The sequence below is a fragment of the Pogoniulus pusillus genome, chromosome 26 (assembly GCF_015220805.1).
Source record: "Pogoniulus pusillus isolate bPogPus1 chromosome 26, bPogPus1.pri, whole genome shotgun sequence".
Taxonomy (NCBI): domain Eukaryota; kingdom Metazoa; phylum Chordata; class Aves; order Piciformes; family Lybiidae; genus Pogoniulus; species Pogoniulus pusillus.
Window position 1 is genome coordinate 10,547,605 of NC_087289.1, and position 17,548 is coordinate 10,565,152.

The 17,548-nt window shown below is 40.6% G+C and overlaps 1 protein-coding gene across 1 annotated transcript in view; it reads left to right on the top strand.

The window, feature by feature from the left end:
- The first annotated feature begins 2,221 nt into the window (after positions 1–2,221).
- SPATA16 (spermatogenesis associated 16) overlaps positions 2,222–17,548 on the top strand; it is an 83,852-nt gene continuing 68,525 nt past the window's right edge. The window contains exons 1-2 of the mRNA XM_064164792.1: positions 2,222–2,309; positions 2,449–3,152. Coding sequence (XP_064020862.1) covers positions 2,490–3,152 — 663 coding nt within the window. The 5' untranslated portion in view covers positions 2,222–2,309; positions 2,449–2,489. The remainder of the gene's footprint in view (positions 2,310–2,448; positions 3,153–17,548) is intronic.

Consider the following 17,548-nt stretch of genomic DNA (forward strand, 5'->3'; position numbering starts at 1 on the left):
CTGGAAGTGTTTTTTTATTGAGGCAATGATTAGAGAGAGCTTGCCTGAGTTATAATGTGCTTCCCTGGCACAACCCAAAGGCATGTTAATCAGCTTGAATTCCTAAAAGTACAATAGGAGCAGTAGAAATCTAGTTGGTAGAGCAAAGTTCATTTCAGGTGCTGGTCCACCAGAGAAATGTCCATAAGTGACTAAAAAACTATTGGTCTGTATTTCACTGTTTGCTCTCTGCTATTTTTTACTCCATGGCAAATTATTTTAACATTCTTCAGAGAGTCTCACAGCAAAGTAATTTGGTCCAGACAACCTCCCATTCACACTAATATCACATACACACCCCCTCAGACAGAGGGGTTTGAGTTTGTTAGCTTACTATTCAGGAGAAGAGACCTCTTACTCTCCTTCAGAGCTCCTCAGAGGAAAACTCCTGCAACTTCTATCTGATGTAGACACTTATGTCTCATTGCTCTATAGGACATTCAGTGAACAGCCCATCCAAAGAACTGTGAGTCTTGTCTTTCCCCTCCACAACCCAGCATAGCCATATATTGCAGGGCTACATGGAGGTCCATCACAGGTCCTACACATGATGGCTATGCTGGCATGACATGGCACCAAAATCATCGTGCTCACTCCCTCAGCTGGGGCTGGGGCTAGCTGGACTATCTCTGTTGCACTGCACAGTGAAGACTTTCCTAAATTACCCAGTGCTGAAGCCAGCACTGAAAAATGCAGCTTCCAATCTTTAGGTTATGCTATGGTTTGTTTTAAAAAGGGATTGAATGTCTTACAAACAGGTAAAATTGCTGCCAGATGCAAGTACATTAGCCTTTCCCAGCTGCTTTACTGCTGCCATTCAAAATAGCTTGCTATAAATATGATTCCTTTGAGCTCCATTCTGACAAGTGCTGAGTGCTATCTGGGAAGGGCCAGTGGTTTTCCACCCTCATTGAACTCAGTAGGAGTTGTGATTGCTCAGCACATTGCTGAAAAAAATTCTGCTGAAATTACCTTAAATCACACAATTATCCTCTCACTTCTGGCTCCTTCTCTTGCAGTTGTAGAAGGAGGAATAAGTTTCTCCACAGGCAGTTCTGCCACAGTAAGGTTTTCAGCTTGAGGATTGTGAACAAACATCAAAATCAACAAGTTCCCTGATTCAGGGCTGGTGACAGTCCTGTCTTAGCCAGGGGAAGGGAGAAAACATAACAAATTTTTGAAAGCCTATTTACACTAAAATTCAGTATTGATATGGCCTAAAATGACTTTGCCTCTTCCCTTTACCCCTCCCTATAAATTTCTGCTCATTGCCTAATGTCCTTTGTTGTAATCAATAAAGGTTTGCTGCAATAAATATTCCATCAGCATCCTGGACACCTGACAGCTTTTACCATCACAGTAGCACATACTGTAGGGCCCTCAATGAAATTCAACAAGTTGCTTATTGTTTAAAATCTGTTTCTGGCTCAACAGAAATGCATTTATTATTTATCTTTCCTTTGTACAGTCTGTACCTGCAGCTAAGTACTTTAAATTGGTGTTAAATGGAGGTCTATTGAACAATAACACAAGGTTAAAGGCTGAGTACTTATGCTTAACAAACCATTCTGAAAGATGACCACCATAAAAGTTATTTACAATTAGATTTTTCATAATTGATGGAAAAATTGAGAATTACCTTTGCCTTCCACCTTTTCACTTTCAAATCAGGCGAGACAGATGAAAATCAACATTTGTTTTGAATCTGAGCACAATTATGAGTTTAAAATGCAGGTCATGTCACCTCCCCTATTGTACAGGAACTGATGTTGAGAAGGGGCTTATGGACTTGATTCTGCACCTTGTTATACCTGTCTGAATCCACTGCTGGTTCCCTGAACTGTGAATGAGGCTGTTAATTACTAAGGGAGACTTGCTTCCGAGTAGCAGCACTTCAGTAAACTTTGCAGACAGTTGGGTAAGAAATGGCTTTGAAACCCGAATCTCTGCTTAGTTGGGACTCCACTCGGAACTCCTGCCCCTCTGCCTGATATTTTTAACGCCCCCTTCTGATCGCTGTCACTGCGCTTACAGCTTTCACAAATCAGGCCAGAGGGCTTACTCTGCAACCTGTAACAACACACAACGCAAGTCAATCAGTCACAGAGGTGTGGCGGTTTTGCTTCCGATTAAAAGCCAGGCTTTCCCTATCTTGTTGTCCGTGTAACAGACTGCTACACTGTCATTGCTTTACATTAACAAACACTCATTGCCAAGAGCTGCCAAAAATATTTAAGGGGCCTTACATTTTACACAGGAAAGTAGTTACAGTGAGTCTGATAGTTACTAACTATTGAAGAGCTTTCTCTCAGCATTGTGCCTGCAACATACCCAGTACAGAAATCATTTGCATGCTTTTTCTAGGCTTTGCAGTTTGAGGACTCTTAACTTTTCTATGTTTTCTCCTAGGACACTTTTTTTTGTGGAAGCTCAAAGCTGATGTTGTAGAGATGGCTGAAAAACCCTCTAGAGAAATAGAGGAATCATCATCTGAGTCTGACAACGAGTCCACCCCACCTCTGCCTCATACTTCTGCAGCACACCCCACAGCTAGAGCAGCAGCAAATGAGGAGAATGATTATGTAATCAGAGTGAGTCTTAAACGGAAATTTGAAAACAATGAAACAACAAAGGCCAAAAAACGTAAAACAATGCCAGAGATTGGCAACCAGTCCAAATCTGCCACCTACTCATACATAGTAAGGATGCTTGGCCCTAGGGGTGAAGGGCCAGGAAACCAGAAGAGACTAAAAATGTCGGAGAGATCAAATCAGAGGAGTGATGAAGTCAAACCATTAGAAAAAAACGAAAACCCAGCTGAGGAAAATGAAGAAGCCATATTAGAGACTCACAGCGATTCCACCCCAACACAGCTGTGTCGTAATTGTCTGAAAAACCTAAAGATCATAGAAAAGAGATTCGTCTACACCAACGAAGACATCTCCTTCGAGTTTGGCAAGCCTCTGGCATCTACGAGCACACTATCAGCGAGTGATGGCAGCACTCTGCCCAGTGGTAACAAACTGTTCGAGATAAATCTCAAGGAAGCCTGGGCTTGCTGCAGACAAAAAAACTACTCAGCAGCTGCGGAGTACTTTTCAAGGGCTCTAGAGGTATGGGGTTAACAAAGTACAATCACCACAGCAAAGTATAGGAAAGGCTGTCATTATACTGACTGGGTGTAGTAATATCAAAGGGAGCAAGGAGCACAAGCCTGGGATGGGTACAGTTTCATAAAAACCCTAAGATGCAATTTTCAGATTTCACATGAAACTAAGATGTATAAATGAGTCATAGAAAGAAGGAGGCACTGGACAGAACACTAACAACAAAAAAAATTGGGTGATTTCATACTTTTCTCCAGACTTTCTCCATCTGAGGGGAAATTAAGTCCCATATAGTGAAAACAACCCCCTCCAAAACAAAAAAAAGCACAAAAAAAAAAACCAAACAAAAAAATCCCACAACTCTGTTTTTGTCTTTAATTCCAGCTTTATCAGAGACAAATGATAGCTCAATTGTCAGGGTGGTTCCCACTCTACTCCAGGTGCCCATGCACTACTGGGCAAAATGTTTAATCCCTTGATTAAACAGAAGGTCCAGTTTAGTGCCTCCTTTTTCCCTACAGCATTTCCAACATGCACTGTGTTTGCCTTTTTTTCCTCTTAAGTCAGATTTGTGTCGAAACCCTTTTATTTCTGCATGAGAAAGCAGAGATTCAGCAGTGGGTAACCTCCTCCTGGACACAGATGCCTTTCTCTCCAGTATCTGAGAGTCCAAAAACTGTGTTTTTGTGGAAAGAAAGATTTCTTGCCTGCCTGAGATATTACAGAAATAACATGACCTTGGCAATGATCTTTGAAACTAATCTGTAACTTTCATTTCTTCCTACCTTTAAGTGCTCCAACTTGAGCTGTCTTAAACAGACCTTTTCTTCAATAAGTAGACATTTCTGTGTTTTCAAAAGCAGAGCCCTTTTCAGTTTCAGCCTGAGCCCCCCCACAAATGAGTTATCTAAAGACCTTTGGCATTTTGGAAAGCCTTGAGTTTTATCAGTATACTGTGAGAAGAAAAGAGTAAAAGAGGGAGTTCCTAGCACTCTTGCAAGGCTGCAATTAATTTCAGGGGAGGAGGGAAGAAGAAGAACGGGTAGGAAACCCCAGCAGGTAGGTCACAGTTACAGCCACCAGCCTCCTGTTTCCTGGAAGTCAGAGCTAGCAGCATTTACGGTAAAACTGATTGTTCAAAGTTGTATCATTATTCCCAGATTTCTCTAGTGCTGCTAATCTCAGTTAATTATATTGGAAATGCCTTATATTATGGCCATGTAATTCATAATGTGCAGTAGAAGTCATGGTTCATAATAATCACATAATGGGTGAGGACTTAGACGTAATCAGATTTTAGTTACCCTGTCGTGTTTCCATAATGCTGCTATAAAACCAGCATAATCACCAAAAAGCACCAGTTACTTAAACATTTTATCAGGTTGATGTACAGTATCTTTCTCTCTCTTCTTTAAACAATGTAAGATAACAAAAATTGGATTACAATTGCTGGGAACAGACTACGATAAACTGTTTGCTTGTGTGCAGAGCAAAATTTAATAACGGCATCAGCCCCTCAGTCTTTAGTAATGTTAAACCTGTTAAATAGTAGCATTCTATAGCCAAAGGCTGCATCCAAAGAGGTAGCATTAGGGCATTTTGAAAACACTATCTCCAAAAGCAGAGCTGTCTTATAAACCTTGAAAGATGCCCTATATCCTCACAATCAACCCAAACACTACCATTTACTGTGCAGATGAGGGATTGACTTTTTCCAGGATACATGATGCTAAAAACCACTCTTAGTTGCCATAAAGATTTTAAAAGCCAGCATCTGCTTCTCAAACAAAACTTCAAAAGGAGACACACTTTCCACTTTACAGGAACATGGCTTGTGACTGGAATAGAGGACTTGCAACCTAGACTCTCAGGGCTCTCCTTGTCTGCTCTGACCTCAATCACTTCAGCTACGCACTTGACTTCCTGAAAAAGGGTCCAGCTATACTTGTTTCAGGGCTTTAATGCCAAACTTAATTCAAAAGCATTTATAAAACACCAGAGGTTTGAAGTTACAAGGAAGTAACTTCCTACCTTTTTTTCCCCACACTACTGAAGGGATTTTATTTTAAAACAATAAATATTACAGCACTGAGTAAGATTAGGAAGTGCCATTCTCTTTAGGTTTTCACACACACACACACACGCATTCAGAAAAGAGGTTTGATGGGGACAAAGCCCCTTGTCACCTGAGAGGAAAAGTGTACTTGTCTCCTCTGAAAAGGAAATAGAAAACCCAGCTAATAGACATTCTAGGGAAAGAATAAGTAGAGAGGAAAGAATTCCTTCTTGGGATTGTGGGCAGAGTGCTTGGGAAATCACAGAATTTTAGGGCTGAGTCTTCTCAGCAGTCTCTTAATCCAGCTCTCCTCAGAAGCAAAACACCAGAATATCCCTGAAAGACATTTCTGTATTCTGTGGCTAAAAGTCCCCAGTAAGCAGGACTTCTTACCTATATTAGCAAGCTGACACAAAGTTTTTCCACATTTTCTATGGTGCAAAATAGTCCACACATTTGTTTTGGTATCCTTATTTGACATGAAGAGCAACTACCTACTCTATTCTCTCTGTACTTGCAACCTCTTAGGTTACCTCTTTTCAGTCTCTTCTAAATGAAATTAATTCAATCCTCTCACTGTGTTCTCCCATGTCATGTTTTCTAAACCTCTCTATCATTTTTGTTGCTTTTCTTTGGATCATTTCCAGTTTGTCTCTATTCAGATATAGGCAAGTTTGAGATGATGCAGAGAAAAGGAGAAAGCTTAAACTGCCAATATTGGAACCGTGGTTGTTTTCTCCATTGCTTTCTGAAAGCTCAAAAATCAGGAAACTCAAAGTCATGGTTTCTAGTGCAAAACATTTACAGATTCTTTTGTTCAGGATGAAGGAAATCAAGGCTTCAGTCTGATATTACAACACTTTGAATTAGACACCCTGGTCCAGAAAAGTGTGTGCATAGCACTGAATGTGAATAGTATCACTAAAGTTAGTGCTACCTTACACATTGTAAATATCAGATGTTCCTTGGCTCTACTATAAGCCAAAATGTCTTTTCTAGATCCATCTATATATTCACCTTGTATTCTCCAGATTGTGTTTTTCAAATATGCAAGTAACAGGCAGTTATAAAAGTACAGAACCAAAATGATTGGATTTGACAACAAAAAGAGGAAAATTACACAGAAAGTAGATGTGAAATGCTTGTTTCATTTAGAGGCTTTTCTCAGTTAGGCAGCATGCTGCTGCTAACTGCAGACATCAGGAAGGCAGTGCTATCAGGAAAAGAGCTGGTGGCTTCTCACTATTTCTGCCCTATTTAGCTACCATTATATTAATCAGGAGGGACTCAGCATCAGTTAGCTGCATAGTAGTTGGGCAAAATAATGCTGCTTCAGAGAACTCTCACCATTAGAGCTTGAGAATTAATTACTTTCTGTTGCTAGTGAGGAACGAAGATGGAGAAATTGGGGCAATAGTCTTTGCTCTTCTACCTCCAACTCCATAATACAGTATATTATATACACTACATTGAAAATACTATGTTTCCCTACAATTTTGGCATATTTCTGTTAGGCCATAATGAAATAAGGCTCAACATCTGGACTGGGAGATGAAGGGTATGAGAAATCACTCTTTAGCTTAGAACCTCAGTGGAAACCATATACATAGATGTATGAAATCTCTAGGCAATTGTTAACAGCTTAGCTACACAACAACATTAAACCTTCACAAGGATCGAAAGATCTTGTCTCAACCTAATCTCTTAATATCAGAGAGAGTGAAAGACTTCAGAAAGATCAGCCTGTTTAAAGCCTGCAACATTTATATTTCAGCCCCTGTTGTTCTGAAAATAATCCTCGCCTGTGATTAAAAAATAAATGAGAAAGGTTGATGGCTGCTGTGCGCAGAAAGAAGTCTACAGTATCTCAGCACACAGCTTTCAGTGTAGAATCTCTGTCAGACAGGAAATGGATCCCACGTGTGAGGTGAAGGCCTCAAGCAGCGAGTGATTCATTCACCAGTGTGCTGTTGTGGTGCCTTCCACAAGCTGGAATATCTCCATGTCCCACAGATGGCTATTATGGGCACCATTCCTATGGCAGAGAGATAAACATTTGTGCCAGTCTTTGTGCACACCTTCAGTTTTTAGATTAACCTTTCCTGTAGCTCATTGCTTTGTGATTCACTGCTTGTAGAGAAGGCTTTGTCCAGACCATGCTGCCTCTTCTAGACAACAATATCTGCAGAACGCTTGGATCTGGAAAGTGGCTGTGGCAGTAGTGCCTTCTGGATGTAATTATGTACCAACAGTAAGTGAGACCAAACCTCCATCAAATTCTTAACATGAGAAGCACAATTTGAGCACTTCCCATATAAATACCTAAGAGGAGAGAAGTTCATCTTAAGTAGTCTGTCCACTGGTAGAGAACAGAAAGGCTCAGGCAGCTTGCTTAGAAGCATTGCTGCAAGAGCAGTCCTGGGAGCACCACAGGATTAGGATCTCTGGATGTGCTCCCTGTTCTGAATATTGAATTGATGCTAGCTGCTCACCATTTGCTCTTTCTGTAGATGGGTCTTGAGGCACAAGCAGCCTTCAGTATACAACAATATGTAACCCCTTGCTTGGTAGAGTATGAACACTCAAATTCCTGGACATCCACTGGAATGAAAGGGGTAGAGGACAGGAATTCATAGAGTTTTCCCTATTCCCTTGATGAGAAGAAGAGCTGTGCAAGACTAAACACTTTTTAACAGCATGAAAATCCTCAAGGAAGAGTATGTGAAAGATAAAAAATCTGACTCATCCTTATCAGCAGCACAGATCCTCTGGAAACTTCCAGGAGTACACTACATCTTGGATAGGGAACATCAAAGATGGCAGCCTCTGATGCCCCAAAGCTTGAGTATGAGATGCTGACTTCAACTTCTAGAAATATTCTTTTCAGCTCTAACAAGAAAGTAGTTTTCTTAATACAGCCTACTCAGTTAACTTGGTTAACTTGCTTTATAATAATAAAAAACCCCAACACACACACACACAAAAAACCCCAACACCCTGATAATCAGCAGTTTTTCCTCTCCCTGTAGTCCCATCACTATATTTTTAGACTGAAAAGTCAAGAAATTGATTTTTGCTTTCAAACTACTACTTACTGTCTTTTACAGCTGCAGAATTTAGACTGGGAATGTGAAGCTTATGGTTGGCTCAAACCTGGCTGTGGGATAGAGTTGGAATCTGTAAGAATGATCCATTTGGACATGCTCCCATTTTTTGATTGCTGAATTTGAATCTATTGATCTTCTAGACATTTCCAAGCATGCCCATCACTATGGCACTGAGGAACTGTGCAGCCATTTGTCTATAAGGATTCATGCCCTTGTACTTCTTACCTGAACTGCTCTTATGCATCTGGCTTATAAAATACCTTTTTTTCCTTTCAAAGGAATCCTACATTTTGCCCACAAACCAATAAATTTCCTTCTGCAAGAGCAAAATCCTGACTCCAGCAAGGACAGCCAATATCTTCCAATCTTTTTGGAGCCAAAGCAGATTACTCAATTTCTAATTAACTCTAATTGGCTTCCTCATATGCTATTAAATTACCTGGAGGTGACAGGTGCTCAAAAGCACCAAATATTTTCTCCATACTTTGTAAATGTTAAGGAGTATATTTGATTAAAAATAATCACCCATCACTTGTCACTTACAATCAAAAGCCTCATTGATCTAAACACATGCAAACCACATCTTGCACAATCACTGAGAAATGGAGAGAAGGTCCATGTAGTAGATGCCAAAGATAAAAAAGAAAGAGACTCCTACTCAACAGTCAACATCATACATGCCTTGGGGCAACTCACTGCTGCCTGGATCCATAAAGGCCTTCTCTGAGAGCTGTACAGCTAAAAAACTTTAGGTGTTTAAACCACACAGCTTTACTGCAGCAGTAGCAAAGACAATGTAATTAAGATGCATTTCACTGTGAAAGATTCATGTCCTCAAGAGTGGTAGCTGTCACTGTTCCAACTGATGAGATTCAATGGGAATCCCCTAAAGAGATGAAGATTTTCTCATTGTAGGTGTTGTGATACCCAATGGCAGATAAACACAAAAGTGTGATGCTGCTTTGCCTCTCATAGTGCCTACAGCGGTACTTTAGAGCCCATCTTGAAGTGGAGTTTCTTGTTCAGTTTCTATGGAGTTTCTCTGGTCAGGGGGCTAAGAAATTGGACATATTTATCCTCCCAGCTGCCATCTACTCCTGGAAGGTGTCAGACAGAAACAGGGAGGGCAGAGCAATTCATGTTTAATTTGTGGCTCTGGGCGCTTTCTGGCCAGAGCCAACACAGCACAAAAGTGCAACGGACAATCGGCTTAATTTATAGCAAGGAAATTAGATGTTGGAAGAAGGTTCAAACATCAAATGCAGCTAATGCAAGGAAGCAGTGGTCACAGAAGGTGTGCTGTTAAAGTATTTTCTATCTGAAATGTCTTTAAATCATGCTGCTGCATACCTCCATACACTCTGCAGAGGAAGGAGAGAGGGAGATGCAGGCTGAAGTGGGCACCAAATTGGAAAGTGTTCATGGACTGATTTGAAAGTAACTTTATCCATGAGGACAGTTTAGAGAAAATGTGTTATTAAAGTACTTTATTTCCATTTAGAGATTCACACAGGCATACACAGACAGTAGGTGGTGACAGCTGCTACCAGAACCATTTGTTATCTTACTCCTATTCAGCTTTTGACAGTGTAAAATGAATATAAATGCTGAAAAGCTTTACAGAGGTGAACCATACAATAAAAAGTAGGGGAGAATGAATTCTAGTTAGGTTACTTTAGGGAAGAGCTCTACTTCTGTTTATTCCTGAGGCATGAGTATATGCTGTTTCTAATGCAGACAATACTGTTGAGATTATTCTTGGTGGAGTTTGCCAAATCCTGAGGTGGGGAGAGAGGGGAGGGCTGGTCTTGCAGCTAACTTTATTGTCATCTATAGAAATGGCATGAAAATAAGGATTCAGCAAATTATTGCTTTTCCCTAATAATCCTGTCCATCAAAATGGAGTGAACCTTTCACACAGTTTGCCTTAATAAAAGTGCGGGTGAGATATCTCCTATTTGGACTTAGCAATAGCAAATCTCTTGGCATCAAAAGGATTAAATTAGTTGGCCTGAAATTATATTGCTTTTTCCAAGCAATCATGACAGCTCTCAAAATCTTGCTACAATATAGTCACATCACACCAGCTGACAGTTGCCTCCAAAAATCAACTCATTTTGGCCAGCCTCCTCCTGCTATCAACAGACTGATGCTCCTGCTTCAAAGGCCAATAGGCATTTTGAACTACAATCCTATCAGGAGGAGGTACTGGTATCAGCTTTAATTTTTGTCTGATTGTTTGGTTTTCACATGGAATATTTACACCATCTCAGTTTGGTTTGATTTTGTAGGGACTCAGAGTGGAGGACTGACAAATTTTGTATTACAAAGGCAATTTATAAAGGAGATTTCAGCACATTGTAAAGAATAGAGTTCCTCAGAAACTCTTTCAGTATATTGATTCCACAATACATGTTTCATTAGAGAGCTTGGGGGGTTGGCTGGGTGGTGTTTTTTTCGCTTCTGTGACAACTCCTTTCACCCTGGCAGTACTGATAAGGAGAACACTCCATAAAATAAGGGTTGGTAATGAGAGGCACAGATTTATAGTGCAGCACACAGATTTAGCTGAAGTCAGACAGCTGATACTTTCCTAAAACCTTTGTTCCTGATTTAATGTTTTCAGAGCAAATTATTTACAATGAGAAAGACCTCTAAGTTTGCACTGGAGGGACGTAAAGCCTTTATCTGAAGTTGGGCCAATAAACAGGAATGACTTAGGCTTCAGAGTGATGCAGGGAACATCGTTAGCTTCTGTGGGAGGGAAAGATTTACGTCAAGTTTATTTTTATAAAGCAGCATCCACCTAGAAATCAGCACAAACTAAAATGCCATGTCCTCTCAATTTGGTGGGCACTTGTAATCTCATTTTTGCAGAGAGCTCCAGACTCCAAAAAAGGCCAAAACAGTGATAGATATGCAAAACCTGTCAGCCTTTGGGGAGCATAGAGTTTCGGTTTGAACCTCTCTAACATTCTGCCCTACCAGGTCACCAAATCCCTTCCGCGTACTTCTGTTTCCTGCAAAAAGGCTGGTTGCAGTCAAAGAAGGAATTTGAGCCTAGACATAGACAGGGTTTAAGATAAACTCAACAAGAAATTTGGGAAGAGCAAGCTGAGCTCCACCATACCAGGCCCCATGCAGCCTGATAAGTTCATCTGACAAAGTCAATACTCCCCAGATTCAGGGTTTTCTGGCAAGCAGCAGTTTTCAGATAGAAATAAGCATCATTTCTCATAAGTTAGCATATCTGAGGTATATCTGGCTCTCAGCCAGTCCTGTATAACCAGTAATATGCTCAAGATAGCAAATAAGCCCTGCACACACATTACTATTACAGAATCCAGTACTAGCACTGCAGAGAGCAGCTAACATGCCAAAAATATCATACGTCCCTATTATTTGAGTTATCCATTGCAGAGCACAGTGTGGGAAGCCTAGTAAATTTAGTTGCTACCTGACATCTGCTTTCATATTTAGTAGGGAATTACATCTTTTCAATATGTTTTCTAGCAAGTTATTTACACAAATCTCATTAACAATAAAGACAGGAGGGTTATATACAGTCCCTGCACCACTGACTGAAATTGCACACCAGGATGTCAGTATGACTTTGAACAGAAGCTGGAAAGTTATGCTGCATGAAATCATATCGTTGAGAGGAAATCCTCTCTCCCTTTACTCTTCATACTGACTTTTTTTTTACTCTCTTCACTGAGACAAAACCACCATTAAATGCTTCTTTGTTGCACTGTTTTCCTGTAATATTTTTGATAGTGCCTAATAGTTGCAAGGACCAGATTACAGTGCAATATACAAAACACAATTTGCTTTCAGCCCAGTGTGGGACTTGCTACCAGGTTTGAAAGTTATTTTCAGAAGTAGCCTTCCTTAGCAGACATTTTCTGAGATGCAGTTAGTGTTCAACTTGCCAGGTGCCTGATGTGCAATGCAGTGATGCTACCAGGCTGATTACTTGAATGGTTCTGAGGTCCAGGTATCTGGTTAGGACTGTTGGCTAGTCATATGAAAAGGCACTAATTAAATATTTCTTGTCTTTTCAGGTTTGTCCCTCTGATTAGCCGCTTTAAATAAATAAATAGCTCCAGGTTAAAGCCACAAAGTTATCCTTAAGAGAGAAGTATTATTAAATATTGCTCTGCCAACAAACAGATAAATAACAAATAATAAAAGAAAAAAAAAACAAAACAATCAGCTCCAGCAAGGCTGGCAGGTTATTGATTGAGTCAAACTAACTCTTAACCCTTTCAGCCTGGCAGAGGATAGCATGTGTCATCTTATGGAAGTTGCCAAAGAATCTCATTGCCACACACTATTTGACTCAATTTACTTATTTTCCCAAGATAAATGTGCTATCAAATATTATTGAATAATAGATTCAATCAGGTTGGAAGAGACCCCCATGATATTCCAGTTCAACCTAGCCCTAGCCAATCAACCAGACCATGGCACTAAGTGCCTCATCCAGTCTTGTCTTGAACACCTCCAGGGAGGGAGAATCCACCGCCTCCCTGGGCAGCCCATTCCAATGCCAATCTCTCTCTCTGTGAAGAACTTCCTCCTAACTTCCAGCCTGTACCTCCCCCACCAGCCTCTGAGCCACCTGTTAATCAGGTACGAGTACCTATTCTTCTCAGCATTCCAGCCTGCAACTAAGAGTATAGATGAAAAGATTCCATGTGTCCCCAATCCCTCAACTACTTCTGCCAGTGCCTTGAAGTCCCTTTTGATTGCTTTTATATCTCTCCTATCAACCTCATCATCCTGTCTATGTAACTAATAAAGGATAGTAATTAGAGGGCTGCACTATAGTAGGCAGCCTTCTGGTAACATCCCTGACCCGGGCCCCAGGGAGGCAGCAGACTTCCCTGTGGGAGGGGTCTGGCCAGCATATAGAACCCTCTGTTCCCTTCAGAAAGGAATCACCAGTAACAATTACCCTCCTCTTTTTCTTTTGGGTACTAGTTCTGATGTGCTGGGGCAACTGATTTACTTTAGTCGACCCCTCAGATTGTGATGCTTCTGCCTCCAAACCCACCTCACCTCACTCTCTATCTCTAGTGCCCTGTATCTGTTGTGCAAGGGCAACTGAGGAGGTGAGGGGGGCTGGAAGGGTTTTCCCTTGCCCCTTCTGACAGGCATTTGTGTCCATTCTCTCTTGTTTCACCTCCTTCTACTAAGGGGGTCTGCAAAGCATGGTGCCGCAGGTCCAGCTCCCTTTCACATTCCTTTTTAGCCCTTAGCCTTTCCACTTAATCCTTTAGTTCAGCCACTAGGTTAAGCAGACCATTGATCTTCTCACACCTAATGCAGTCATTGTATCTGCTACTCTCAACTTCGAGTGCCAGGCTCCAACACTCCTCGCCTGGATGCCTGCATGCCTATGGGTGGGCTCTGTTTGGGTGCCCACAGTTTTACAAGTAACCTTTGACTGAGTTTTCACCATGTCTCACTTCCTTCAAGGAGCTGATGGGAGTTGGTTTCGGTGTGGGTTGTTTTTTGTTTTGGGTTTGTGTTGCTTTGGGGCTATTTTCTTACTCCAGCACACGCTGTGGGCTGGGTTCAGCAGAGAAGGCTGCTCTCTTCCCAAATCATACATACCTATGTCCACACATATAGAGAGTTATCTACTGAGTATTTTCTTCAAGGCAAACCATATTCCTGAATTTAATATACACCAAACCTATAGCAGTGATTAGTAAAATGTTACCATTGCCAGTTTCTTACACCTGAACCTTCCACCCTTTTTTCAGAGATAACAGTGCCAATGCACAGACCATCACAGCTCCAATCTGATTCTTCCAGGTTACACACATACTGACTAGGGAACTACCTTAATGATCAACATTTCCACTGGCCTTTTACCAAAGCCAGGATGGGTTTGGAAAGGATCTTTTCTTCTTTTTTTTATTAGCTACTTCCTAGGAGGTCTTTACTCATAAAATTTCCTTGCTTGCTACTGCCAAAATTAAAGCCCTAGTACTGCAACAAGATCTATGCTAAGTTCACAGTGTCATAGACTTGTTCTGTGACCTTTGACAGAGTACTTTATCACAAGCATTTATACAGCTAGGGTTTCAGCAATATATTTATAAGATCCTATATTCTGCAAAAGAAACCTCCTTTATCAGTGAAGGGATAATGCAATTAGCATCAGTTAAATACTAATACAAAAAATGCATGCAGAGCTTTAATCCCTAAGATTTCATTTCTATACTTGGTAACTCTTTGGCAGGGATAACTCAGCAGCCCTCAAAAGGATGCATGTATGCAACCTGCATGATGGCCTCCAGTTCTAACAAGAGCCCTTCTGAAAAAAAAAGAGATATCCTTTGGCAGGATTTTTTTAATTAAATATTATTTCTGGAAAAATATTCCTTTCTACTGACAGGGGTATTCCCAGGTAGATTAAGTCTGAAAGTAAAAAAGACCTGTTAGATTTGCTAGCTAGGGTAAAGGACATAAAACGGTATATTGCACGGGTTTAAGCTCAGATTGGCTGTAAACTTCAGATGTTTAAGTTGTTTGCTTCAATTTCATATAGCCTCTACAGCCTCTAATACATTGGCAAGATTTCTACAGACAAAAAGCTCAGTCTTAAGATGTACCCCCAGATTTCCCAGGCTGGGACTCAAATAAAATTCTGGAATAGTTCTTGGAAAAGAAACTCTCAATGGCACAAAATGTAACTGTCTCTCCAAGCCCACATTTATACTTGAATGTCCTTGTGACAAGACCTTAAGGTATTCAGAGAAGTCAGATGGAGCTGCTCTTACCTTTTACTTAGAGCACTCCAGAACCACCAACAGCCTTTTCGATCTTCAAAGGTAGCGTTATTAGACTGTCAAAAGCTTGCTTCTGCTATGTGAAACATGACAATTGCAAACAAATCTCCTCCCTGCTCATCACATCTGTGCATAGCACAGCCTTTCTTCCTCCCTTGCTCTCAGTCCAGCAGGGTTTCCCAAAGTTACAACAATCTGTAGCTACAGAGGCTTCTTTGGATCCTGAGGAAATGTTCTTTTTTCTCTTCACCTTTGAAACTCAGATGTGAGGCTTTCTACAACTCTTCTCCACATCCCCACCTGCGCTGTGAAATCTCAGCTCACTGTCTCCTTCCTGCCTAATTCCTCCCCTGGGAGCTTCCCCAAATGAGCCTTCTCAGGTGCGTTCTGACACTGTCTTTGCCTCACCCTCAAAAACCGCTGTCAGACTCAATATTCAGTGGTAGATAGGACAGTGCAAGGAAAGTTCTTTTCCTGCTGCATAGCCAAGTTCTGTTAGGAGAAAGGCCAGCAAAACACAGTAAAGGCTGATGAAATGCACACAGAAGGTCTCATCTCCATCAGAGCTTAGAAAATGTCAATGTGCTTCTCAGGCTGCACTGAGGCAGTTCACCCAATAGAAATCTTTTGCAGTAGTGTCCACACTGCTACCAGAAAAGTCCCTTTTAACCAGTGACTACAATTAACTGCACATCTCACTAATACCAGACACTAGGGCTACTTGGAATTGTCATCATTTCTCTGCTTAATACAGAAGAAGCCATTTCTGTAAAATTAAGTTGAACTCTACTTTTGGTGCATCATGCTGTTGTTTGTACAGAATTAATGGAGAGGGGTTTATCTCAAACACATTCATACACTGCAGAACTGCTACACAAAAGTCAGGAGAGCATTTGGGAAGTAATAAATATATAACCTAGATGGCGCCAAACACAGGCACATCCTTTGAAAATATTACTCTGATTTTGTGAGATTAAGGATTGAGAAGTTATTTGTTTCTTTGAACTCTTACTCTGAGATACCTTAGAGAAGACCTGGCAGAACCCAATCTTCATTGCGCTTAAACATGTCTTCTGAATCCTGATCTGTACAGGTGTGGTTTACAGATGTCTTGTTTTTTGTCAGAGATAACAGAGAGGTTATGCAGGTCTAAACATAACTCTTTGCATCAGTAGAAAGACTCAAGGAAACTCTGAATTGCAGCACTTCATAGTGAAGGGATCCCTAAATTATTCTTCTCTTCTCACAATCATTCAAGAACTTGAAAGTCCAAAGAGTAGCCTCAAATCTCTCATGCCCATAAATTTAACAGAGGTCACAGCATAGCCAATTCAGCTGAAAAGCATTATTACAGAAAAACTTGATGATACTTTTATGTTCACTGATGTGAACATAATTCTCTGGGTCTTTTAGCTACATATAGCACGTCTTATCCACAGAGACACTTCAGCAGACATATACGGCACCATGAGCAAAGTTAGAAGTGATGAATTCTCTGATTTACAACTTCTACTGATAACAAGATGATAGAAAATCTTAAATGTATGGATGTTATTATATACACTGTGTAACTTTACTCAGCAGAGAAGGGTTGTGAAAGAAAAAGAAAATTTATCATGCCTGAACTAGAGGGACGCTTCCTTGAATGACCCTTGTTGCCTGTAAAGAATTGAGATCATCTCTAACCAGTGCCTAAAAACCTTAAAGATAGGACTACCTTTGGAGGTGCTAAATGTGGATGTGGGTCTGTAATCCTTCTTGCTTTTAAGGATCACATGTGGGAAGAAAGATGTATATAAAAAAGAGCTTTTTTTTCTGGACAGATTTAATCTTCTAAAGACATCTAAAAATGCTGAGTTGACAGGGCATCTCCCATAGAAAAAACACTTATGTAGGCACAAGAAACTGCTATAATTAAACTTATGAGTGATGAGGAGCTAGACAAACAAGCCAGATCTTTCTCTTTCCATTTTCCTTGGTGGCCAGCAAGGCTGGATTTAATGAGCGTCCCTTAATTATAACCCACTTAAAACAGAAGCTGTGTTCATCCACAACAGGCTGCAGTTGTGTATCAGTACCATAACAATCTTCAGCGTTGGTCTCAATGTCACCCAGGAGTTTAAGCACACAGCCTAGATAAATATTAACTTATTAATCTTCATTAGAAATCTGCTTTTGTAGCTGATTCACAGTGAAGTCACTTAGTCAGATGGAATCACTGCAGCACACTAAACATCCTGTTAGGGATGCTTATCCAAGTCAAAGACCTTCAATTGCATTTTCATTAGCAGCACTGTATGGTTATTGTCCTTAAAGACAAGGCTCTTAGACTTCATCTATTTGTTTACAGTTGCATCTAATTGCTTACAGTTGAGTTTTTCTAAGAAGTAAAAGCACTTTTCCACTCATCTTTGGTAGTAAAAGATCAGGTTG